The 26094-nt window shown below is 43.3% G+C and overlaps 1 protein-coding gene across 1 annotated transcript in view; it reads left to right on the top strand.

Annotated features, from left to right (window-relative positions):
- Positions 1 to 25882, top strand: part of RARB (retinoic acid receptor beta) — a gene marked incomplete at both ends in the record, with an annotated part of 188672 nt that extends 162790 nt beyond the window's left edge. Inside the window, 5 exon segments of the mRNA XM_079538079.1 lie at positions 8344 to 8504; positions 14860 to 15036; positions 21074 to 21278; positions 22480 to 22638; positions 25686 to 25882. Coding sequence (XP_079394205.1) covers positions 8344 to 8504; positions 14860 to 15036; positions 21074 to 21278; positions 22480 to 22638; positions 25686 to 25882 — 899 coding nt within the window.
- Positions 25883 to 26094: the final 212 nt, after the last annotated feature.

Raw genomic sequence — 26094 nt, 5'->3', positions numbered from 1 at the left:
GGAAATTCTGGTGGTGTTGTGTAACTTGTAGGTTATGTGAAATACACGTAGAAATGAAGGCGACTGATGTCACAGTGGGTATGACTAGGTTATTTCCATTGCAGACATGTTGCTGGGCCTTCATGGGAAATACTTGTGATTTATTTTGCCTGAAATTGTTAATGCTAGCCTTCGGTTGTTCTTTAATCCTCAGCTTCTAGAAGTTTCTGGATTATCATATTTCATGGCGGCAATTAGCTGATGCCTTTAAAGCACCCTGAGAACGGAAATCTCAGGGAAAATGCTGTCTAAACAGTTTATTGTTAAATTTGGATTCCTGTTTCTCCATCTAGTTTGACTGCAACATGCAGGGAAACCATAAGGGAGGTGAAGGAGTCTGTTTTTGGTTCAGCCCATGTTACGCATTTTGCACTCTATATCCTGGCTCTGACTTAAGCTGTTCCACTTACTGTCTCATCTGCCTACCACACCTGCATGCTTCAAAACGCTGTTTCTGCTGGTTTTATATACAATCTACAAAGGTAGACTTTATCAGTATATTCATGGCCCTGGAAGCAGTTTACAAGCTTCGGTGTTTTTGTTTTGTTTTGTTTTGTTGTCCGAGCTGAAGTATTTTAAGGAACCTTCTCTAGGTTTCCTTCAACATTGAAGCCAAATCAGCATTTAGAACCAGCTGGTTTTTTTCTTTTGGTTTCAGGCCTTGCAGTGTCAATTCTAGATATGCAAAGCATGACTTATTTTCTTCTCATATGTCTTAAAAGCAGGAAGAAAGTTGTTTAAGAAGCAAGCACATACATATATGTATATATTCCATGCCATTAATTATTCATCTTGAAAATGATAGCAAAGTAAAATTGAAGAAAAAGAACACCAAAGTCATACCTGTCTGCTGTCTTCAGTGGGTTTTTCTCTCAGCTTATTGTTCTGCACTGTCTTGGTTATTTTGATACTACGTCTAAGTTAAATTAGTATTATTTTTCTTCAAGAGAGTAGAAACTCTTTTTTTGCTCGTTCCATCTACCAGTTTTTCAGGGCTGTGACAATAGCAGGTGCCGAATTTCGTGTCAAAAATAAAATTTTCAGGCTGATGGAATCCTTGAAACCACAGATCAAGTTTCAGGCCGTTTAAATAACGCTGTAGAGCATCCATTTGTATCATTCATTCATATAATGAAACCTGTTCTTTTAACTCAGTTCTTGATATATTAACCCTGCAGTTATCCTCATACATAAATGGGAGATGTGTTGCTTTCGTCGGTTATAATAGGATATAACCATATAAATCCCCTGTGCATGAATGGAAAAATAGAGCCCCCTAGGCTATAGGTATCAAAGGTCTACCCTATACTTACAATAGCCTAATAAGGTTATTTTGGAGGCATAGGTAATTACTCACGGACTCCCTATAGCTAGTGATTCATTGTTCACTGCTGAAACATTTCTACATGAATTATGTTTTAAACAAGCAAATCCTTGGCCTTCTGTTTCACGGGGGAAAAAAAAAGGGAATTTAAGGGACAAAAAATCACACCATTTTCCATGTTAAAATACATTGTTTGCTAGTTAAAAGCAAACTGTTATTTGAACCAATTTAGATCCTGTGTCTTACTGTTTTGAGTACATGTGTGTGTGTTTCTGAAATTCACATTTTGATGAAAATATTATTGTTGTGACTAATTTGATATTTAGAAAAGAATGTGAATATGGGATCTCTGTGCTTTGAATAAAACAGTTGGAGTGAACTGTCCCTGGGGAGAGAATCAATCACTGTTGTAGAAGAGGGTGACATTTAAAAAAGAAACTCAGAAGAAAATGTCATGCTTAAAAAATTAGATTTAAACGCACTAGCTCCTGATTGATTTTTATTGCACTCAGATGGATACACTGATTGATTATCAGTCTTACAAATGTTTAGTACCTTTCTCACTTCTCTAATAATCAGAATAATCTAATTTTCAATGTCATTTAAGTTACAGTATTCAAGGTTATAATAGATCATATTTCTAATAAAACATAGCAATTATGTAATGAATAATACAAAGCTGCGAGGCAGAGTTCAAATTCACCTTCTTCAGGAAAAAAACCTGCCAACAGTGACTGGAAGAGCCTGCATAGGTGAAGGCATCGTGCAGGATGATGTCCTTTGGGCTCGTGGTGCCGTCTCGTGTTGTGGAGCTGCAGGGCCTAATGTCAGAGGTTCCTGGGGTGTGCTCAGGGCACGCCTGCCATAGCTGAGCAGTATTTCTCAACAGGAAACCAGGGGCAGGTTTGAAGGCTTTAATAGATGTCCTCGTTCTGTGCCTGGGGGAAAATGGTAGCATGCCAGGTTCTCATGAAATTTCCTTCATGGTTGTTTCTCTGCACTCCCTTGCTAATTTCGATACGTGTCTGTAGAGAGATACTATCTCACTTAACTCTAGATGCTGTCTTGTGACAGTTGCACCAGACAGCTAACCTTATTGGTTTCTCTGAATCAGCTACAAAATATGCAATTTTCAATGTAGTTTGTTTTTGTACTTGAAGCTCCTAGCAAGACTGTGTACTTTTAACTGGCTTTGTCTATTAGGAAGAAGAGTTTTTAATGTGAAACGTGCATTGCCTCCCATCATTCTCCATATGTCAAGTCTCAACTGTGGCATAAGAATTTGTTTTAAGATAGTTTCCTTTTGTTTTTAAAGACTGAGCATTTTTGCCTGAAAGAAAACATTATTTCATCTGGAAATCATGACCTAGGAAGGCCAATCCATTTATAACTACCTAGTGCTCTGCATATTTTAATGCTATGTTTGGCTTGCAATTGTATTGCTGTGAACACATGAATAGGATTCTTATCATTCTGAATTGATGGCATCTCTGTTTGTCAGGCGTGATTGTGTTGTTTTCAAGATGTTTTTTCTGTTCTTTTTCTTACGATGGGGATGGCTTGGACTTTATACAAGATGGTTGTTAATTCTCATCCTGTGTTGATCCCCTCGTGACAGGAGAAGGCTGCGTAATGTTCCCTATGAAAGGGGAAAAACAACCTCCTAGATCACCACATGTTAGCAGGTCCCCCATTTCTGTGCCTGCAGCAATCAGCTCTGGTACTTGGGAGCCTTCTGTGATGTGCAGCGAGGTGCTGGCTTCATCTGTGGGGCCAGAGAAGCTGGTTCTTTGTCCTGTTCTGGAGTGCTAGGTCTTTGGAAGTTTGCTAAGGTGGCTGTTGGGAGAGATGTTCTTGCATTATGCCATTAGTTACAGGGAGCACAGTTTATAGAAGGGCAACAGGGGAGAAAGGAGATGCGAGGTGTTTGGAGGAAGTCAGGCCTTTATCCTGATGAATCAAGGTTGGCAACAACAGCAGTTGTTTTGCGTATTTGACTGGAATTGTCCACAACTGCTAACCTTCGAGAATTAGAAATTTTTAGTAGCTGGAATTTGGATGTCAGGATTTGGGTATCAGGATGCAAGCCGTGCATGTTTGCACTCTGGAAGCCATGGCCGCAAGGCTGAGCATCAATCTCATCACGCATACATGGCACCATTTGCCTGCCATTTCCACCAGGCAGGGCTGCTGGCTTTCTGCAGTGAATCGACCGATGGCTTCCCAAAGTGCCATGGAGCCAGTGGGACAGCAGCCCCGATGGTGGCAGTGGCAGGCAAATGGTGCCACCTGTGAGTGGTGAGGCTGATGCTCCGCCTTTGCAGCTGAGTGTTGTGCAATTGCTGACTTGCTCCCTGTGCTTTGTGGTGCTTCTGAGATTTGTTAGCTTAACAAATAACTTTGAAATGTTTAAGAACAAGAGTGGTGCGGTTTTGCAGGAATGCAAACTAACTGGAAGCACTAGTAGTTGTCAGCACAGGAACAAAAACAGTTAACTGGTACACAAAGCTGTAACAGGTCACGGGGATCTCTAAGAGGCAAAACAGCAAAGGTAACATTTTGAGTCATGAATCTGTTGCTGATTAATCATTATAATCCATGAAAAGTACTGTCAAGCTATCTTCTGGGCATCTGGGGAAGCAAAGGTTATGCAAGCAATTGGAAAAAATGGTGTTGTGAGCGGCAGGATCTTTTCCATTGCATACATTTCTGTCGCCTTTGACAAATGGTAGCACGAGAACTCAGCATGCCATAATTTTACCTGATGATCCAGAAATTGCCTGAATCTTTTGGGCTAGATCCCAGACTCATCTGGCCAAGCGGAGACTGGATGTGGTGGACATGAAGGCACTGTGTTTGACACTAGACAATATCAAGCGTTATGGCATGCTTGAAAAAAGCCTGATCAAGCACAGGAATTGCTGGATGGTTGCTAAATGAGAGAGCTGGGGTGCTCTGAGAGAAGCTGTTCATGCCTTTCCTTTCCTTAGTTTCACCTACAGCAAACCCTACTTTTCTTAAAAGCATCCTACAGCATCCATTCCACGCCCTTTGCTTCAAGCAGAGGAGAGAAAAGGCAGTGGGAGACGTAGGATAAGGGGAGCAGACTATCAGGGGCAGAGAAGGGGCAGCCTCTGATGTTCAACCCCTTCTTCCATCAGGCATTGAGGGAGCATCGGAGGGTAGGGGCTGGCAAACCCTGCCAAGGTTCCCTGTAGTTTTTCTGGGTGTGGAAATGCCTGTAACAGCATGCATGGAGGTGACATGGAAGCTGTCATGGGAAGACAGATGGGAGAGGACATGCTCAGGCTTGGGCGTGTGTCTCTCAGCTGTCCAAGCAGTGTTGAGATGCATGCCGACGTGGCTTACCCACACACACAGGTACACCTTACTCATTCTCTTTCCCCTCACGCACCTTATTTTTGTTTGGATTTTGTAACTTCCAGTATTTCTCACAGGGTAAGTGAACTTCCATACTGTCCCCTGTTGGGAGCTCTTAAATAATGCAGCCGTGGAATCAGAATTTAGTGCCCAAGTAATGAAATTCATAACCTGAGTTTTCCACAACAGCATTAACTGTGACATAGATTCATCTCTTGCATATCATCATTAAAAGGCAATGGAATTGCTTTGAGGATTGATGTGATCATATGCATGTAAAGACCAAGATACAAAAAGGTGTGATTTATGTAATATAAGCATCAGCTGTAATCCAAACCTATTCCAGCATGCAGTGTGACAGTTCCTGTTCCCCAGGCAGTGATGGCTTTGGAATTTACTGTGTAAATATGTGTGTTTATGTGTTTTTATTTAACTCCTCTAAGATTAGTGTTATCTTAATCTTTTTCTCTCCCTTTTTTTTTTTTTTTTTTTTTTTTTTTTTTTGAGTTGAATTATCGATATAGTTGAATCTGCTTAATAGTTCAACATAGTCAAAATTCTTTATACTTTTGGAGCCTGGGTGTTACATGTCAGATGCACTTTATTGTGTTGTCTTACAGGGAATATAGAAATACCACTAGGTCTGATGCAGCCTTAGACAAATCTAGAAAATAGGAGAAGTACACATAAAGCAAGAAGATAAATGTTATATGGGTTATAATGTTATTGCAAAGACCATCAGAATAAGAGAAAAAGTGAGCAAGAGTGTTCTTAGTTCTCAGGACTTGTTAATTCTCCCCTTCTGCCCTTCCTACCCTTCAGTGATTTGTGTCTGCAAAGGACAGACCTGGGCCAGTCTGGTATGGATTGACCAGCAGCTGTCTCTCTATGGATTTGGGATGGGAAGGACCTGAGGTCTAACTGAAGGAAGAGCTGTGAGGTGTAGCACAGGAGCAGTGGCTGGAACACTGCATGAGTTATCTCCTTGTATCTGGGAGCTCTTGGCAGCAGTTCTGAGGACTGGCCTAAATAACGTGTTTGTCTTCCACGAGGAGTTCAAAGCTATTGAGATAAGTAGTTGCTGAGGCTGCCTGTTAAGCAAATTTGTCAATCGTAGAGCTATAAGTAAATGGGCCTTTATTACAAAAGCTTATTGCTTTTTGTGGTTGTGTAGGAGTTTACATAATTTTCTAAGGAGCTCTTTTATCTCCTAAGTACGGCAGTGATTAGGATTTACTTCTGGAGTGCAGTGGCAGTTAGGAGCACTCAGGATGTACATGTCAGTCCTGGATGTTTTTTTCAGCGTGTAGGTCTGCATTTGTGCTCTGCCTTGGGATCCAATGAGCAAGTCGGGCAGGACATTGGCTTTAGGAAAATACTTGTAAAATGGCTGGGGGGATGCAACTCCCCAACAGCTGACTACACTGCTAGCACAGAACCTTCACAACCGCCTGAAAGGATGCTGTGGCAAGGTGGGGGTCAGCCTCTTCTCCCAGGTAACAGCGGTAGGACAAGAGGCTATGGCCTTAAGTTGTGCCAGGGGAGATTCTGGTTGGATATTAGGAAAAGTTTCTTCTCAGAAGGGGCGATAAGGCACTGTAACAGGCTGCCCAGGGACTTACCGTCCCTGGAGGTGTTCAACAACTGTGTAGGTGTGGCACTGAGGGACATGGATTAGAGGATATGCTGGTGATGGGCTGGCAGCTGGACTAGATGATCTTAGAGGTCTTTTCCAACCCTAAGTATTCTATGATTTGCAATAAGGTACACCTTTGCCTTTTCTGTCCACTTTTCTTGGCATCTTTAGAGTCCGTAACTGCAGACATGCAAACTGATGGCATTTGAGGTTAGGCTTTAATCCATGGAGATGCTCAGCATCCCAGCCCTGATCCAGCAAAACACATAATTGACTTCAGTGTAGGGCTGTTCACACAAATGAAGTCAAGTACATCCTTAAAATATTTAGCAGAGCAGGGTCAGAATTCTCTCAGTTGGAAAGTCAAACCTTCAGTAAGGAAACCAAAGCCATTTGTGCATGAGGTATGTACCTCATCCACTCACAAAAAACATTCTGTGTCCTATCCTTTGTTTTCTGGTGCATGCCTTACATTATTTCTGTAGACACCCCTGACTCTGCTGCTTTTCCACTTTGCTATTTTCCCATTTTGCACTTAATTTTCTCTCAGAAACAGCACCCAGAGGAACATGAATCTAGCTGTGTGTCATTCAGCCTTTAATAAATGCTGTAGGTGACACTGAATTCAAACCTTCTCTTGTTCCTGCAGCGTCCAGTGTTTGCCTACATTTTTGCCACCTTGTAGTTATAGACACAGAGCAAGTGCCCACAGAAGATGGGATACTGTGGAGATGGACCTGTGGAACCCACTGAGAAAAGAGCCAGCTGTGGGCTTCTGCTGGTATGAGTAAGAACTGGCAAGTGGAGGCAGACCATCTTCATGTGTGCCATTCTCCAATCACAACCCCAGAATTTGGGGCTCTGGTCTAAATATTGGGGTTTTGAGCCCCAGTGTATGTTAATGCTGTTTTGTTTGTCCAGCAGTGGTTAGTCTTTGGAGTGTTTAAGATCAATACTGAGTCTCTGGGGAGAGGGACTGATTTTGTTTGGCTTTGTTGTAAAGCCTGGTGGGTTCCTTGTGCATCTGGTTACACTTAAAATGTTAGCTTTAACTAACAACAAGCCTCTTGATAAAATTCACAACTATTGGCAATGCTGCAGACATAGATTTATCTCCTGGGCACATTTTGTAAAATTAAGCTGTTTTCATTAAAAGAACAGAGAGTAGCATGGTGATAGAGCAGCTGTCATATTTTATTACAAAACACAAATATGTGGGAAATCAATTACAGAACGAATGCAGCACAATGCATATTTCCAGTAATCCCCCACAGCCCGGGGAAGGTAGAAGGCTGATCCGAGGGCAGGAGCAGATGGCAAGCGACTTTAAGATAGCTTCACTGCAGTTTTTCCTCTTTCAAGTGTTTGTGCTTCTCCTTTGATCTTCAGATCTTGAGTACAATGCATTTCATCTTCTTTCATTGGCTGTTTTTGAATTTAACTGTCCCCTTAAATAATTTTTGCTCGGTAGAGTTTGTATTAAATGTGGGGTTTGTTATATTCCATATTATGAAATCTAAAAAGAGAAACCATTACTGTCTTTGTTTAGTACAGTTCACATCCAATAAAATACCAGCTACGTCACTGCAGAGAATTTCTCCATTCACCATGCACAACTGTAATGCTACAATGAAAAAAATCACACCTTGCAGAGTTAAAGAGAGACTTAGAATGCATGTGGAGTTGTGGTCGACTCTCTTGGAGGACAGGTACTGTGGGAGTATGATAGCACACCCACAGCTAGAACCTATGGAAGCTTGGTTTCATCATTATTCCATTGAATTCAGTTTTTATGGATAAATAATTAAGCTTGCGTGTGTATTCTCTGTGAATATAATGTTTTATCTCCACTTATAATAATTTATGCTTAAAATAAAACAAAATACTTTGTGATGTTTTGGAACAGAGCAACAAGCACAACATGGGGTGATCTGAATCATCTGTGCCTGTTCTTTTTCTACAGCTGTCAGAAATGATAGGAACAAAAAAAAGAAGGAACCTACAAAGCAGGAGTCCACAGAAAACTATGAAATGACAGCAGAGCTGGATGACCTCACTGAGAAGATCCGAAAAGCTCACCAGGAAACCTTCCCCTCACTCTGCCAGCTGGGAAAATACACTACAGTAAGTATGATTTGGGGAAATATATTCTGGATACTGGTGGATGATGTGAATTTTGTATTGGAGCCTTTAGATGTTTGAAATAGATGCAGAAGTCTATTGGCTCCTTGAGTCTCCTTAGCCAGGAAGAAACTGCATATATGCATGGAAATATGTGCACTTAACTGTAAAGCATTACTTAGCAATGTTACAAGAGACTGCAAGACTAATCCAGCAGAGAAAAGTGTGGTGTCCATGAGTGAATTACATTTCAGCATTCATTAGAAATGTATTGCTTTCCAAAAACATGCTCTCTGCTTTTGTGTCAGCAGTTTACAGCGATGCAGGTGTGGAGTTCTTAAATGCTACTAGTGACTGTCCCAGAACTACTATGGTCAAAGAAAATAGAAAATATTGAAATAAGCCAGTTTTCAAATTGCACATTTTATGTTTCATTCCTCTTCCAGTCTACAAAAATACTACAAAGCAGCAAATGCTTCTGCTGCTTTTTTAGAAGTGAAAAATCAGCCTCAGGTCAAGAAGTACGAACTTCTCTAGAGCACAGTTCTGGGAAATACATTTTTTTATACATATACGAGGGAAAATCCAATGTCAAATTTGCCAATGCACTAATGAAAGAGACACTGAAAACTAAATGTTAGCTATCAGCTGATGAATGACTTTGTTGGGTTTGGACTGGCTGTCAGTTGAGCAGTACTGGCTGATGCAAAGAGATGCGTGAAACATCCCCCTGTAAAGAGGCTGGGAGTGGCGTGGCTGGGCCGAGGAGCTGCCTTCCTCCGTGGTCCTCTGCCCCACTTGGGCACCTGCAACAGAGATCTGGCATCCTGGTACAATTTGTCACTGGATTGCTCTCTGTTTTGAGTATGTGCTCTACTCCTGAAACAAACATTAAGTTTCTCAAATTGTAATTTAGGCAAATCCATGTGTGGCATGAATGTTCAGTGAGTAGGGTACTGCTTTGTGGCATACACCTGTATGCTATTTGCAGTGTTCAAAAATCTCCGATCTAGGTATGTTCTGGCATTTAAGTGCCAGAAAAGCAAGCCTTTGTGTTGTGCTGTTAGAAAAGCACATATTTTCCATGTCACTGAAAATATTTTCACAAGTATTTTTCACATTTAATTTCGAGACCTGCATAAAATTGTTAGTGCTGGGGAAGTCGTCTGTCCTCTGCATGCTTCTCTGGTGTTTTCTCTGCTTGCGTTAGACGTAGTCAAAACAATCCATGTAGGCATGCTGGTAAATACTACTGCAGTAGGCAAGCACAGCCAGCCCCCTGGGGATGAGTGCAGCATGCGAGGCTGGAAGCTCGAAAACAACCAGCTGGTGATATAACTAAAGGCAGGGCTGGAGGCTGTGGGATTCATGGTGTGTCTTTTCAGGGAAATTCCTGGGTTAATGTCTTCCACCCCTTCTCACAGTACGTGTGCTTGTGTCCCCAACTTGAAGGGAATAAAATCTTCCAGGCAGGCTCTCGCACTTCTGCTAATGCAGGAGCACTTCTGAACAAGCGTGAGAGATCTTTACAGTTCAAAGACAGTGAGTTTATGCCTTGCAGAAGAGGTGATCAGATATCCGTAGCTGGGACACGTAGCCAGACTGGAATGCATGCCAGAGCTTATTGCTCACCGGCTGCGTTGCAAATGACTTGGCTATCCCAGAATAATGTATCCATATACCTCCAAATGTGAACGTTTTGTTACAAACCTTTGTGCTACCTCTGCATTAGAAAAGTGCGCTGCAGCTGGTGTGCCAATACTTAGTACTGGTAATTGTCCAAGTTCCCAAAGGCTGAAAGATAAACCTGGGCACCTATGTGCTTGCATGGATCAGAGGCTTAAGTTTCATTAATATTTTAGATGTTGAAATGATACAGATGGAAACTGGAAAGGGTCTTGCTGGATATCATACTGCCAATGCCTTTGTTCTTGGGTTCCTGCTGAACCTCATGGTGTGCTGATGTCCTCAAAAAAAGTGTCAGAGCTTGTTCTGAGAGCACCTGGATTTTAGAAATGGACAAATCTGAGTCACTGAGGGGCCCTGAGTTGCCTCAAACTGACTGTGCTGACTCTGAGGCTGAATAGAGACTGAAGTCCCTGCTACTTTGTCATGACTTGGAACAATTCAAGTCCCAGTACCAAAATTATACTGAAAGAGTTATTTTTAGCTTACCTGGAATCTTGAGAGCTCTACGTCTTCCTTCAACATCTGCATCAAAGCAGAGAGGGGTGGTGCCTAAATATTAACTGTCCTCTGGCTTCATTCTCATAATCTCTGTGTGAAATGCATAGTACTTAAACCTCTCATCTAACTAAGGTCTGGTGACCACTCCAGCATTTTAGATAGGAATTCAGTGTAATGTCTTGTTTGTGAGAGGTGTCTTTGCCTGGCTTTGAAAGGGACAGTACAGCTCTCCATTGTATGCTTGCACCCAAGAAAAAAGCCTTGGGAAATGAAATATTCCTAAATATCCCTGTGGCTGGAGTAAAGGGCCTTCATCTCCAACAGACTGCCAAGCAATGGGGTGGAGGAGAAACCAGACTGCAGAGATCTGTGATGTTCTCAGGCTGCAATGAGGTGTTTTTGTACTGGGTTGAGGGACACGGCTTCGGTCCTTGGACAACAGCATGGCAGGGTTCAGGTGGTAGTTGTTCCTTTTAACACACTTGAAATAGAGATCAGAACTCAAAAATAGAAGAGCACAACCCTTTTGCTAAATGCTGAGCTAGAACCATATGAAGCTTTAGTTTTCCTGATAGCAATAGGCTGATACAGGTAGAATATTAAAGTCATGTTTTCTGTCTGCTCCTGCTGGCTAACATTCATGAAACATGGTGCTCTCGTGCTGCAAACCATACGGATTGCTTTTGTAACCTTATAAATTTTGACTTAATTTTTTAACTGAGAGGTGAGAAACGAGCATACTGAATTTCACGCGCTTAGCACTTGCATAGTGATAGGAAGTGCGGACGGAAGAGTCTGTTCCATGCGTGCGATTCCTGTGCGCCCTTGGTTATGTGATCTTTTGGACTAATTTAAAGCAGGGTTTTGTTTGTTGCTAAAATGAGCAAAGAATGTCAGTGTAAGAGAGTGGAGGAAAAAAGAGCTTGCCAGAGATACGGTCATAAAAAAAACCACCTGTGCAGACATTTGGCTTGCATATCTGAGTCCTCTTCTTGAAGACTGCAGCCTGCATTTCCTGCAGGAAAGGTTATGCGCTTATTTTTTTCCCATTGTGTATTTTTACCCGGTCAAAAATATTGGTTTTGGAAAAGCATTTCAATTGCATTTTTTATATCCATCTGCTCTTTAAAAAGAAAAAGTGTCCCTATCTACAATAATTGCTGTACTTTGCATAGTTAATAAAAGTCTACTTAAAATAATGAGGGAATAGCGCTTGTATTAAATTCCCTGAGTCATTTGCCTTAACGGTTGCATTTGGTAGGCAGGGGCAAGTACAGTTCTGTCGATGATGAGAATCAGCAAGCTCTTTAAACATAATGGATTTCAAAAGTCCATCATAAATAGATCTGTTTTATTACTGTCATCCAGGTAAGAGAAAGTGCCGTAGTAATTTCTCTAGAGATGTCATACTTTATAGTATAATTGAGTGTAACTATACTGCTCGTCCCTTGAGACTGGTACTATTTGTAAGTCTGCAGCTGTGTTACATCCAACCTCGTGATAAAGGGAGGATAAAAGGGAAAAAAAAATTTACTCTGTTGGACCTTTGCTTCAGTTTCTCCCTGGTTGCTCTTTGCTGGCTGCAAGTAGAGAGGTTTTGCCCCTCAGCGGCGTTTTGCTCTTTGTAAGTCCTTGGCTTAGAAGTGACACGGCTGTTGTTCAGTGCCAGTGTAGAGGAAATATATGTCTTGATGCTGGGATTGAGCAAAGAAGTGGGTTGTGGTCCTCAGTGAGCCTGCAGGAGCTGGAGTGCATTACTGCTTTTACTAAAGAGGTATTGCAAGTGTTCCTGATTAGGGCATAGTGCCCCTGTGAGCCTTGTTTCATTTGTAAAGTGGATTTTAAAGACAGTGGGGATTCTGCTACTGTGTCTGTTTCTGGGAGTAACTCATCCTATATTGTTAATGTGGAGATAGAGCAGCCTGCGATGAAGAACAAAAATGATGGAAAAAATGGGATCCATTTATGTGGCAAAAATGGCTGTTTAATTGGATTTCATAGCAAGGTTGGGCTTTTCCACTGATAAAGATGTCACCAGGGTGTATTACAGTATTGTTCCACCATATGTGCGCTGGTGCAAAGGCCTGAAAAACATGCAAGGCTGATCCTGGAAAAGACACCCAAAAACCTCCTGCTTCAGTACAGTGTTCAGGAAAAGGCGCCATGTCTGCGTGTTCTTCACAGCGCCGTTACAGGAGATCCTCAGGCAAATTTAATCAGAGTTTCTAACAGGCATTTTATTAACCCCGTGCTTTATTGTTCAACCTATACATCGATACCGGCTCCGTTTTGTTTTTACCTATTGAGAAATGCTGCTCAAAATCTAGCTGTTTCGACCATGTTTTTGACTAACATTCATTACCAGATAAAATGCTGAAAGTCTTCCCATTTGTGGCGTCTCAGAGACAATGTGTAAACCCCATTAGATCCAACACTGAGGAATCTGGCAACCCGCTCAGTAAAACACCAGGTTATTTTGTATTTTATTAACTGCCCCTTCCTTTCAGTTTGCATAATGGTGAGTTAGATTTACATTTGTTAAGACGGCTGTGCATTACTCTTAATAGAAGACATGTCAAACTTCCCGTTGCCAGTACTGCAGCATGATAAAGTAACCTCATATGATACTGATGAAGATTTCGTTCACACTTGCTGGTTTCATGCAACGTCTTTTTTTCCAGATGGATACCCTATTGTAAAATGATTTCCTGCTTTAGGCTCTGCTTTGTGTAGCTCTACGCTATGCCATCTTTCTATGAACTGGATAAACTGCCTATTAAATTTAATTACAGCCTGAATGACTGCACATCTTGATCTTATTTTTCCTCCAATGTACTGTATTTCACCAAGGTCCTTGAGGATGAAATAAAATAAATCTGAAGGATGCATACTCCAGTAGCCGAAAGAAATGTTTCAAAGGGCATTACAATGACTGTTAACCCATTAGTTTTGGACCATTTTGAAGGCAATTCTTTAGGCTTAGCATTATAAAGACATTTTCTCCTATTTTTAAATCTGTCATTAAAAAAAAAAAAAAGAGTTTTTCCCAGAATAAAAATTCAAATAGAAGTAGTGAAGTTAATTTCTTATCCCTTAAGAAGAAAAGCAAAGAAGGACGTATATCATGCATTTAAACACTTTTTAGCATTTATTCTGTGTAATAGTGGCCTAATATAAATATTACCGGCTTGAATCTCTACTCTGTTGCAAGTGAAGGTGAGTGCCAGCTGGTGGCTCCCCTGGGGCTGCCGTGACCTTCCCTTTTATGACTGACAATGGTGATGGCACATGGCAATGCAGCACTGGGACAGGGCGAGGGCTGCAGGAACCTGGGCCTGCTGACAGCATCCATGGCCCTGCTGAGCTCATCCCATTCCCTACATCCCCATTCTACCTGTTCAGTCTGTCCTTCCTGTGAACAAAAGAAAGGCAGTGGCACCAAGGTGACAAATGCCTGGGTACAGCTTTTGCTATGTGTCCTAGAAAAGTGTGGGCTTTTGGAGTAAGATATGTGAGCGCTCACTGAGAGATGCAACCTGAATGTCTTGGTGGCTCTTTGAACAGGAGGATGTATATTGGATGCCCAATCCTATGAGCAGGCAGCATTCATCATTGCACATGGTGTTTCTTGTAACGTTGTGTAAAAAAGTGCTATTTAATTAATGTGAAACTGTAGCTTGAGAAAGCTGTAAAACTCTTGCAGAGCCACAGAGCAGATAAATTAAGTAGAACTAATTTGCTAAGATCTTAAGTATGTGACACTATGTTCCAGATATTGTGCTGCTTTTTCCAGATGAAGACCCAATATTCTTGTTCAACTGTTCATTTTATTTTCTGGGGTACAACTGCAAATTGTCTCTCTCAATGCACTTATTATACAATGGCAAGGAAGAATAATGATAGTGGCATTTGGAAATGTTTAAGTTCATTTGTATTCCTTGTACAGATGGCCTCTGCAATCGTAAGTAACAGAGAAATATCCAAGGAATTTTCAGGCGATTAATCCAAGTTTAAAAACAGCATCATCTCAACAGCAAACTGCAGAAATTGCCTGGAATGTTAATAGAGGGCACTTCTGGAAGGAATACTTTGGTTGTTGATTCTTTCCCTTGAAAACCACTTACTGAAAGGGATGTTACTGATTTATGGTGCCTTCTGCCTTTCTTTCCAGAACTCTAGTGCAGACCATCGGGTTCGACTGGATCTTGGGCTATGGGACAAATTCAGTGAACTTGCAACAAAGTGCATTATTAAAATAGTGGAATTTGCAAAACGATTGCCAGGCTTTACAAGCTTGACCATTGCAGACCAGATAACTCTACTTAAAGCAGCCTGCCTGGACATACTGGTACGTATCTTTATATTATTTCCTTAGTAGTGATTTATTTTCTATTACACTCTGTTACTGTAATTGACAAAAGGTCAAATGCTGCCCCAGCTTTATGGTTGCATAATTAAACTCACCAGCACATTCACAAGTGGATTCTAGCATGTCTACTAATACTTATTATTTAGGATGACTGTGCTTTTGAAAATACATAGTAAGACTTTACACTTCATGGATTTCAGTATAGCTGCAAGACAGGCATGTTTTGAAATAATAAAAAAGAAGTATATGCATGTCTGGAAAAGTTTCCCCACCTTTAGCACTGAAGAGTGGTCTGATTTTCTTTCCTCCTCCTCTTCTTCCTCCTCCCGCAAATCAGTGCAGCCAGGGCTCTGCATGGAGGATTTCCAGAAGGAAGTCTGCTGCGTGGAGTTTTAGGGGTGTGCTGTACAGCTGGTCATGAGATGATTTGAGGATCCAGATCCAAATATTTGGAGTGAGCATTTTGCAGGTCGCAGTGATGCACTTAGAGCCCAGCAGGCGCAGAGCCTTTGATACACAGGATTACCTGCTTTTAGGAATGCTGTAGGTGCCTACGAAGGTGGACTCCTGTTTGTGGACTTCGTACACATTTGAGGAAAAAATGCAATTCAATTTTAAATAGAGAAGTATAAAATCTACAGAAGAGAACTCTGCAGATAAGCTTGAAATTTTCCTCTATACCATGCCACTGAGTGGCAAGCTCTTCTCTCTCTCTTTGTCTCTGGTGGTTTGTCATGCTGACCTTCAGAGGAGCCCTCTGGGATCTCATCATTTCTTTATACAGACCTTAGATGTCTTCAGGCTTTTAAAGGCAAATATGCTCTGTATTATTGACTATTGCAGTGACTTTTAGTGAAACAGTTAATGCTTTAAATGTGTTTTAAATAATTCAAACATGATTTATACATCCTCTAAATGTTTTCTTCTGAGCATCAGCCTTCTGGTCCTTACTGAACCAGGTGAATTTTCAGTGTGACGAGGAAGCCCATTGTAGGGTGGCTACTGTAGATATATTTCTCAGCCTAACGTGGGAGTTTAAACTAGAGAATTTCAAGTTAAAGTGATTAACCTTGGAATTTCTAAAAGTGCTTTACTTCCAACAGGAGCCTATTGAGGAAGATGTTAACTGCTGTGACCTTTTCCTCTTGTGTTGTCAAAAGCTGTTTTGAAGAATTGTGTCTAGAGGACACTGATGTAGGAGGAAAAGGGGGTGGAGGAGGAGAAGGGATATTATTCTTTGGCCTATAAAAAAAGGAAAGCTGAGATTGCCATGCGGTCTTCGAGAGTCACTTCTCATTATCACTTTCTTCCAGTCCCATTCAGACCAGGCCATCTCAGCATTATCACATGTGATCCCTCCGTAAGACAGGGCCATTTATTACTGATTGTGTGCCTGTGGTCGTTAGCTCTGCCATGAGAAGGTGCAATTACATTCCTCTTACACCAGGAGGCATACAGGCATACAGTTGGACATTTCTTCAAAAGTATTCAGCTAGAAGTATGGGAAGAGAATTGCTTTCTGTTTGCAAAGCCTACAGGAACTATTCGAAAATGGTGGTAGGGAGAAAGGTTGGGATATAGCAAAAACCTGTTCATCCAAACACTTTAACCCTAAAACTTCATGCTTTAAACTGCATTCCCTTCTTGGAGCTGCCATTTTCTGGCTCTGTAGCTACTGGGGAAAAAAGCTGTACCCTGATTCTGTAATTGTTAAGGATCCTGTGGGTTCCTGGAGTTCACAGAATATCCAGAGCTGGAAGGAACCTGCAAGGATCATCAAGTCCAACTCCTGATTGCACATAGGACTAATAAAGATCTAGATAAAGGTACAGGGCTGAATAGAGGCACTTCACAGCCTTTCATCAAGGTGGCTAAACAAAAACTTGGTCCTTAGAATATTAATAACAAGGCTGGTAGTAAATGGTAACTATATTTCACCTAATTCATGGACAGAAAAGGTTGATTCTTATTTTAAAGCCAATTCACCACTTCTGTTCCTGGGGAGTACGGTAATATCCAAGCTGTACTTACAACCTTTACTGAGCTCTATCATTCCTGTCCACCTGCTTGTTGTCTTCTTTATATTTCACAAAACTGGAGAAGGTGACACATCTGTGCAGGTAGACATACAAGCACCATAGCTGCCTGCAGTAGCAAGAGATGAGGATTCTTCAGACTCAGGATGGATAAGATGAGCTTGCTGTGAGAGTCCTAAGTTTCCAGTGTGACATGTAGACAAGCTTTATGTGACTACTTTATGTGCTGCTTAAAAAGAAAAAGGGATAATTACCACCACCACAGTTATGTGTGGCATGCACACGGTCTGTGAAATGCCCATATCCATTAAACCCACATCACCTGCACGTAGTCTGATTGGAGTGCAGCTCTGTATCTTTATTTAAGCTAAATAACAGCACTTTTAGCAATGTTTTCGTAGAGCCTGCTTTTCCCCTTAGTTCTCCTAGCCAGGCACAGCGTGTGCCTGCCTGCAGCTGGCCGTGTGCCTGCATTGCTGGGCAGTGCTGCCCTGCACCCAGGGACCTGCTGAGGATTCGTGCTGAGGGAACACTAGTCAGGGCAGAGCTCTGAGCAGGTGCCAATCTGCACGACCACAGTAGAGATTTCTGCAGATCCCAAATGTCTTCATTTCTTTGGCTTTTGGAGCTAACACCTCTGTATTGCCAGTCTGTGCTTGCAGACCTTGTTCATGTTTGCCCTCCTGACAAGGGGCAGCATCTTGGTGGGGCTGCTGGAGCCCTGTGCTTTAGGCATGAGCATGAGCACTCTGTGTCCAGCCCTGGTTCAATGGACCCGGTTTTACCTCCTGGGCAAGGGTGAGTCCGAAGCACTTACAAGCACCATTGAGGGCTCAGCTTAGCTGGATCTTGCAGCCGTAGATGCCTTAATCCCCTGACACCCTGAGAAAGGAGATACTGCCAGGAACTTAATAAACTCCATTGGATGCGGGTCAAATAATTGTTTTATATACAAACAAACACAAATTCTATAAGGGAAATAACATCAAGTCTTGCAAAATAGTTAAAGGCACCAACTGAGGCTGGTGGAATTTGTATTTGCTCTGGAGCCAAGGGTTCCAGGGATAAATGTTACTAAAATTCAGTAACCCTCATAAAAGTGACTGCTTCTGTCTGCCGGTCCACTGGCCCCATGGCAGGAGAGCATCGGATGTGGAGGGACTCCATAGTTCAGTCTTACTCGAATCCAATGGGAAAACCCTGAAGTTCTCAGCTCTAATAATGCCATTGTTAGTTTTTGCTGTAAAATCCCAATGAGCACCAAGCAGGCGCTTGTGAGCACAGGGCAGCTCGTTCCAGAGAGCATGGCAGTGCTGGGAGGTTTGTTGATCTGCTGATGCCCTTGCAGAGGTTGAGTTCCTCTCCTTGGGAAACTGTCCTGGCTGGGGCAGTGAGCGTGTGGCACAAGGAGTTCTTACTTTAACAAATCTGTGTAAAGCAGGTAAGAGTATAACAGCAGCAGCAATACATGCAACATTCTGGATGTTTGGGTTTTGTGTGAACTGGACGGTGGATTTTTTTCTAGCTGTTTGTAACTGAGTTGTAGACACTTCAAGATGTATTCTTTAAAACAAAGGGTCCTTTAATCATTGGCAAGAACCTTATTTATGGCTGCAAGTGGCATTTAAGAGCAGAGTGACAACTAAAATACTTGGCTTAGTTACAAAATCTAAACAGTACTGAGGACATTAGGAGGATGTCTTCTAGACAGTTTAAAATGGAGAAAGATACAATGATTTCTTATTTTGAAGTGCTGACATTTCCCATATGTTCTTCAGTGACTATGAGCTTGAAATTGACTTTACTTTGACACTGGAAGTTTGCCCAAGAAAGGTTTAGCAGCAACTCAGCAATATCCATAGCATTTCACAGATCTTGATGAAGGGCATAAATTAAAAAAAAAAAGAAAGAAAAACACAAAAACATTTTAAATGTTCTGTCTCAGAGTTTAATAACAGTGTGTTGTGGGATAATGTAGAAGGAATGTAGGAGAAACCTGAGACCTGATTGCTCCAGTCAAGTTAAGTGCATTGCAGAAAACACATACTTGAGCTTCAGCTGTGCCAGTTGCCCCGTCTGAGCCACTGCAGGCTCATCCAATTAAAGGCTCAGGCGGCATTTAGGCACAAAAGCCTGCAGTCTGCCTTTTGTGAAAAACCTTCCCAGTTGCCGGCTGTGCCTGGAAGTAACTACATTCCGTGGGACCCGAAGGTTTTAATCGCGAATTGTGCAAGGCTCCCTGTGCCTGCTCACTGGCTCTCTGGTTCCCTCCCCAAGCCCCCGGCTCACTCCTGCTGCGGGTGCAGCCTGGTTGACCTCCTCCATGTCGGCCCTGTGGCAGCTTCAGGCTGCTCCGTGCATCTGCAGCAGAGCAAGGCCGGCCCACAGGGAGTGCTGGGGAGCCCGCAGCCTGCATACAGCAGGAGGCAGGTTGCTCGGGGGACAACCCAAAGCGTAGTTTCTGTTCTTCTGGGTGGGCTCTGAAGAGGTGTTTGTTGTTCCGCCAGCTCCCTCCGCGCTCCTACGCGGAGAACTACGGTTCTTTTTAAAGACCGTAGAATTCTAGAATGCCCCAAGTTGGAAGGGGGAGGATCATGGAGCCCAGCTCCTGGGTGTAAAAGGATAAGAAACAGCGTGAGGGGCGAGAACCTCCAGCGGTTCCTGGCGGCGTAGGGCATGGTCACCGTGCCGTCTGCTACTGACAAGGCACCGTGCTTTGTAGCATTTCCTTCCAGTCACAGCCCTCAGGTGCGCGTTGGCCATCGCACGAAAGCCCCGCGTTCCTCACGGCCAGCTTGGAGGTGTGACCGCACGCCTTCCCCGCAACGCGCTGCTGTCTGCGCTCGGGGCGGCCGGCTGACCTCACACAGGCGGACCTGCCGGAGCCAGCGCAGCGCCTTCCTGCGCCGCTCGGCCGGGAGGCGCCGGCTCGGGGGAGGCCGCCCGGGCGGGTGCGGTGCGCGGCACGCGGCTGTGGCTGAGGGGAGAAGAGGAGAAGCTGGGCGAGCTGCTGAGGCTGCCGCGTGCTGCCGCGTGAGGGCTCAGAGCCGCTAATCGGCTCAGAGGGAGCGCGCGGTTGGCGGGACAAGGAGCGCTTTGTGAGCTGCCGGTGGGGACGAGTCAGGGCCCGAGCTCGGCGCTGAGGCCCGGTGCGGCCCTGAGTCAGCGCACCTTGCTGAGCGGTGCGGGGGAAATGAGCGAAGTAAGAGCATGTGCGGGGACCGCCTTAACCGTCATCTGCACCACAGCTCCTCTCAGGTGTTCCCTAGGGCGGGAGTGCGGCGAGCAGTGGCCTGCTGCTCCTTCCCTGTTGGGCCGCCTTTCCATTTTGTCTTTCTCCCAACCGAGCGTTTGTTCACTTGCTGGTTGAGTTCTGCAGCAGAACTTTCCGTTTATTTGCCGTCACAGAAGAAATGAAGGAGCCCCAGAGCTCAGGCTGTGTTCTGCCTCCTTCACCGGCTGGGAGCTGCCTGCGCTCACGCAGAAGGCGCAGATGCCTTGTCCTAGCAGAGCCACGGCTCAGAGCAGCACAGTCACACAGACGCGCGCCCCAAACCAATGCGATATGGGGGCGCTCGGGGAGCTCAGGTATCTGCACGATCTTGCTGGGATCGGTGTGGCAGTGCAGTAACGTTTTGTAGTTCGATGTGTAGAGCATACTAATTACAGAGCGATTGATGGGATTATTATGGTAATGTTGATGAGTGAAGGCATGGGAATGGCACAGAATTTTTGAGTATTTCATAACTAGAGGGAAAACATTGAAGTGACCAATTTCTACGGTAAAAATAATCGTAGACAATTGTTTATGTGGTACTGGAGAGCTTCGGGGCTACTGGAACTGAACGTACCGGAGTTTGATTTCATATTGTTTTGACATGAGCACATACTTCAGTCCACGGGTAATTTGCTGCATTTGGAGAATGCAGCAAACCTCTCAAGCACGGAATTCTTCAGGTTTCATTTCTATCCCTCTACAGATCCTCAGAATTTGCACAAGATACACACCAGAACAAGACACCATGACATTTTCAGATGGCCTTACCCTGAACCGAACTCAGATGCACAACGCTGGATTTGGCCCCCTGACCGACCTCGTGTTCACCTTTGCTAACCAGCTCCTGCCTTTGGAAATGGATGACACAGAAACCGGTCTCCTTAGTGCCATCTGCTTGATCTGTGGAGGTACCGTACAGTGGGGAGTCAGATGCCTTTGGAACAACAGACGCATTAAGATCTTCATTTATGTTTTGCTTGTTCTGCTTTCCTGTACTCAAATGTATAGATATATATAGAATATGTATATGTAGTGTTATTATGTATTATATATATGCCATCTAAACCAGCTGCACTAAAGGCTTGCTTTCCACTGATGATGGTTATTGTTTTCGTTACTGGTATGGTTTAAAATGAACTGGATCAGTTCCAGTTCATCTTCATCTTATTATTTGCTTCGTAAAGTACTACTGTAGGATATATCCCACTGCTTCTTCCTGAGCAGCGTTTGGGTACCTTCATGACTGAGCTCCGTTAGGGCAAGAGATGGTTGTGCAGCATGTACTCGTAAATACAATTGCATGCATATGCGTAGGGTTACATTTGTACAGAAGTCATTGGGAATAACCAAGAAAATGCAGGCTGTGCTTCAAATTTGGCAGAATAGCACTGGTAACATGACTGGGGGGAAGGGGTGGGGAGGAGCCAATTCCAAGGGGCACTGCCAGGAAAAATCAGGTAAAGCTACATTTCTTCAATGCAAAAAAGAAAGCTTTGCCGTGCTTAAATTACTATTAGAGAGTAACTGTTTTGAAAACAAAAGTCAGTCTTTATTGAAGGTGGCCCTTTAGTACAAAATGATTCCACTTTTATGTCTCTAACCATAACCCATCAGAGGCAATGATGGGTTCTGAGACACCTCTAATGTATCACTGGTGCATTGCCTTTTATGGCTGGCGTTTGTTGTCACTTAAGCTAGCACTGCCATCTGCTGATATATGGTGGTAACTCACTTCGGTTTAGTGTCGATGCAAAGGCCAAATCGGCTGTAATCAGTTTGTAAACCTGGATGAATACGAAATTAATTCTCAAATACTGTTTGCAAGAAGGTATTTTCTCCCTAGATAGGGAGCTTGACCTAGTTCCGAAGCACTGAAATGACAAACCTGTTCAGTAATCAATGAAAAATGAAGCTAAGTTTTGGAAAGCTATGGTTTGTCATCTTCCTAATGGAATAAATGCTACAGAGTGTATTTCTCCGTATAAATGGAGAAAGTGATGAAACTCATGGAGGTTTAATCAAAAACATGGAAAAGCTTCTATGATTTCTTTCTGTGATGAAGAAAATAAGAACGTTTAAGATCATAGAGTGACATGATGCTTCCTGCAGATCGCCAGGACCTTGAAGAACCAATGAAAGTGGATAAGCTTCAGGAACCGTTGCTTGAAGCACTGAAAATTTATATCCGAAAGAGACGACCCAACAAGCCTCACATGTTTCCAAAGATCTTAATGAAAATCACAGATCTTCGTAGCATCAGTGCAAAAGGTACAGTTCTCAGCGTGTTCTCAGCGTGTTCTCGGAGGACATTGGCCCGAGGACCTGGGTGGTTGGTCCTGTGGTTGTTTTTAACTGAGAGGTCCTGCTGACCTTTCTTTTCATCTTGTTCATGTAACTGCCTGTTGGAAATGGTTCTACTTCCAACGTACACAATGCCACATTTTCCATACCATTCTCTATGAAGTCATTAATTGCTTTCCAGTTGTAGTGCTTGCTCCTTTGTTCCTGACAGTTTAAGTTAGTTATGAATCTGCTCCATCAGCATTCACCTGGAAAGTTATTCATTGCCTTTGTAATGGTTTCTGAAACTTCTCAGCTCAGGCATGAATATAAACTCTCCCTTCTTATCTGGAGTTATGCAGTGACTGAGAGCTCTCTGCAGCACTGGCATTGTGGCAGCATAGAAAAGCAAAGAATGTCAACAGATTCCATTCTCTGGAATCTTTCCCCAATAATCAGACTGTTTTTTCTTTAGTGTTGTTGACTTTTCTTGCCTTCTTTCGCTTTTAAAAAGGGGATTCATACTCCACTAGACTAATTGTAAGTTGATGATCAGGAGTCTTATGTATTGTACCATGTATTTGAACTCTGAGGTTTATGGCTATAAATTGTGTATAAGTAAGTTGTTCTGTTTGATAGACAAAATCTTCTTCCCAACAGAAACAAACTGTGTAAAGGACATCCATTCTTCACTGTGGAACAGAATCTTTATATCCTCACTGTTTGACATTTAATTCCAGATGTAGTGGAAGTATTGAGTCACAGCTTGAACCAGTAATTGAGCACCTGGTAGGAAGGCAGGGCCAATCCAGGGGAGCACAGGTGTACTGCGTGCACCTGAGAGAAGTAAGGGGTAGAGCCAGGACCCACCCCTTCCCAGACCTCATTTAAGGGTTGGCAGTAGAGGTAAGGGTATCTTGCTGGAGATCCCTGCGTACCTGAGGCCTTCCAAGGGTGAGCAGATTCTTTTCTTCATTTCTGTGTCCACAGCTGCTGCGTTTAAGCATATCCTCTACCTGCTGTAGCCTAGGGCTTTGCTACAATGTTGTCATTGCTATGCTTTTCATTGTATAGTGGCTTTACACCAGAATATTTCTGTCTCTTCATGGTCCTCGCCACTTTCCCTAGAATCATAGAATGGCTTGAGTTGGAAGGGACCTTGGAGATCATCTCACTCCAACTCCCCTGCTGTGGGCAGGGCTGCCACCCACCACATCAGGTTGTCCAGGGCCCCATCCAGTCTGACCTTGAATGCCTCCAGGGGTGGGGCACCACAGCCTCTCTGGGTGGCTGTGCCAGGGCCTCACCACTTTCTGAGTAAAAACAAATGTTTTCCTAACATCTAACCTAAATCTCCCCTCTTGTATTTTAAAATTATTCCCCCTTATCCTGTCCCTATTAGTACAGTTTCAGAACTTTTTACGTGATCTGTTTCTGTACTGAAAAGTTGTACTGAGGTCTCTCCAGAGCCTTCTCTTCTCTGAGCTAATAAAGCTCAGCCCCCTTAACCTTTCTTCATTGGAGAGGTGCTCCAGCCCTCTGATCATCCTTGCAGCTCTCCTCTAGACCTGCTCCAACAGCTCTGCATCCTTCGTATGCTTGGGGACCTCAGGCTTGGAGAGAGTGCTCCAGATGGGGCCTTACAAGGGCAGAGCAGAGGGGGACAATCACCTCCCTCACCCTGCTGGCTGCTTGTCTTTTGATGCAGCCCAGAATAGTGTTGGCCTTCTGGGCTGCGAGCGCTTACAGCTGGCTCATGCCAAGCTTTTTTGCCCGCTGGCCCAAGTCCTTCTCTGTAGGGCTGCTCTCCAGTTCTCCCAGTGTGTTCTCATATCTGGGATTTTCCCAACCCAAGTGCAGCATCTTGGCCTTGTTTAATCTCATTAGGTACAGATGTGCCTACTTTTTGAGCCTGTCCCGGTCCCTCTGGATGACATCCCTTCCGTTTTGTCAGTAGCTTGGTGTCATCTGCAAACTTGCTGAGAGTATTTTCAATCCTACTGTTCATGTCATTGATGAAGACGTTGAAGGGCACTGGTGCCAAGACTGACCCCTGGGGAACGCCACTTATGACTGGACTCCACCTGGACATGGCACCTTTGACAACAACTCTGGCTGTGACCATCCAACTGCTTCTTTATCCGCCTAATGGTCCAGGCCTCACATCCATCTCTCTCCAGTTTAGAGTTAAGAAATGCTTGACGTTATCCCAAAGGCCATCTTAGGAGCTGCAAGCTGTATTCTGTGGCTCTTTCTCTCCCTAACTAGTATTATTGGCTTGTAGTCTGGGTAGTCCAGATTAATTCTGTCGTTTTGCTTAATCCTGCACACAACAGCCTGCAAAGCCATCTCTATGTGAAAACGCCTGTAGTTGTTGCACTTGGGACGCACTGAGCAGTTGGTTAGCTTCAGTTACGTCAGATGTAAGCAGAGCTGCTGTGTACTTTTGTGAGTCATTAGCCCAAAGCACCTGCAACCCACAGAAAGCAGCTTCACCAAAGTATCCCTTTGGCTGAGTTTGTTTTATAAAACAAGGGTTTGTTAGATTCTGATTCTTACTTCACAGTTTGCTGTGAGGCAATATTTACTTCTGACATTGCACCACACCTGTTTAGCACAGAGCCCCCAGCATTTTGTCCTCCTTCAGGCTTTGCAGATCCCGTCCAGCTTAGAAACTGTGAAGTGCATTCCAATTTATAAAGCCTTCCAAATGGTAGCAGTTGCCTTTAATTTCTCAACATCGTTTAGTACCGTTTTGGTTCCTTCTGTGTAAAGATGCGGTTCATCTAATTTACTGTACTGTACTGTTGGCTGCTGTGATCACCATTTTAAATCAATTTGTTAAGGAGAGCTCATCTCGCTCCATTTTGCTGCAATGAATTACATAGTACGTAATTTTGTATGCAGAACTATAGAGGGAGACATCAAAGCCGTTAAAATAACGTACCCTGAAATTAGTACTGATGGTGCTACGGAAAAAGGAATTGCACATCTCGTCCTAATGGAAAGGATTTCTTTCTGTTTTCCTCCTAAAGGTGCGGAACGCGTCATTACATTGAAAATGGAAATTCCTGGATCCATGCCGCCTCTTATTCAAGAAATGTTGGAGAACTCTGAAGGACACGAACCACTGACACCAACCTCAAATGGAAATACTGCAGAACACAGCCCGAGTATCTCACCTAGCTCAGTGGATAACAGCAGTGTCAGCCAATCCCCTATGGTGCAATAAGACATTTTCCAGCTACTTCAGACATTCCTAACACCTTATGTACAGGGATGAAAAGCAAGAAAAACATTTTTACTGCTGCTTACTTTCTGGACTTAATATGTATCTATATATGTATATATATATAGATAAAAACTCAACAAGGACCAAGAAATTTTCATATGTATCGATATATACTCCTTGCTGTTTAAACTCTTAAAATAGAAAATGCAAAC

This window comes from Tetrao urogallus, assembly GCF_951394365.1.
Source record: "Tetrao urogallus genome assembly, chromosome: 7".
Lineage (NCBI taxonomy): Eukaryota > Metazoa > Chordata > Aves > Galliformes > Phasianidae > Tetrao > Tetrao urogallus.
This window is presented reverse-complemented; position numbering and strand designations above follow the sequence as displayed.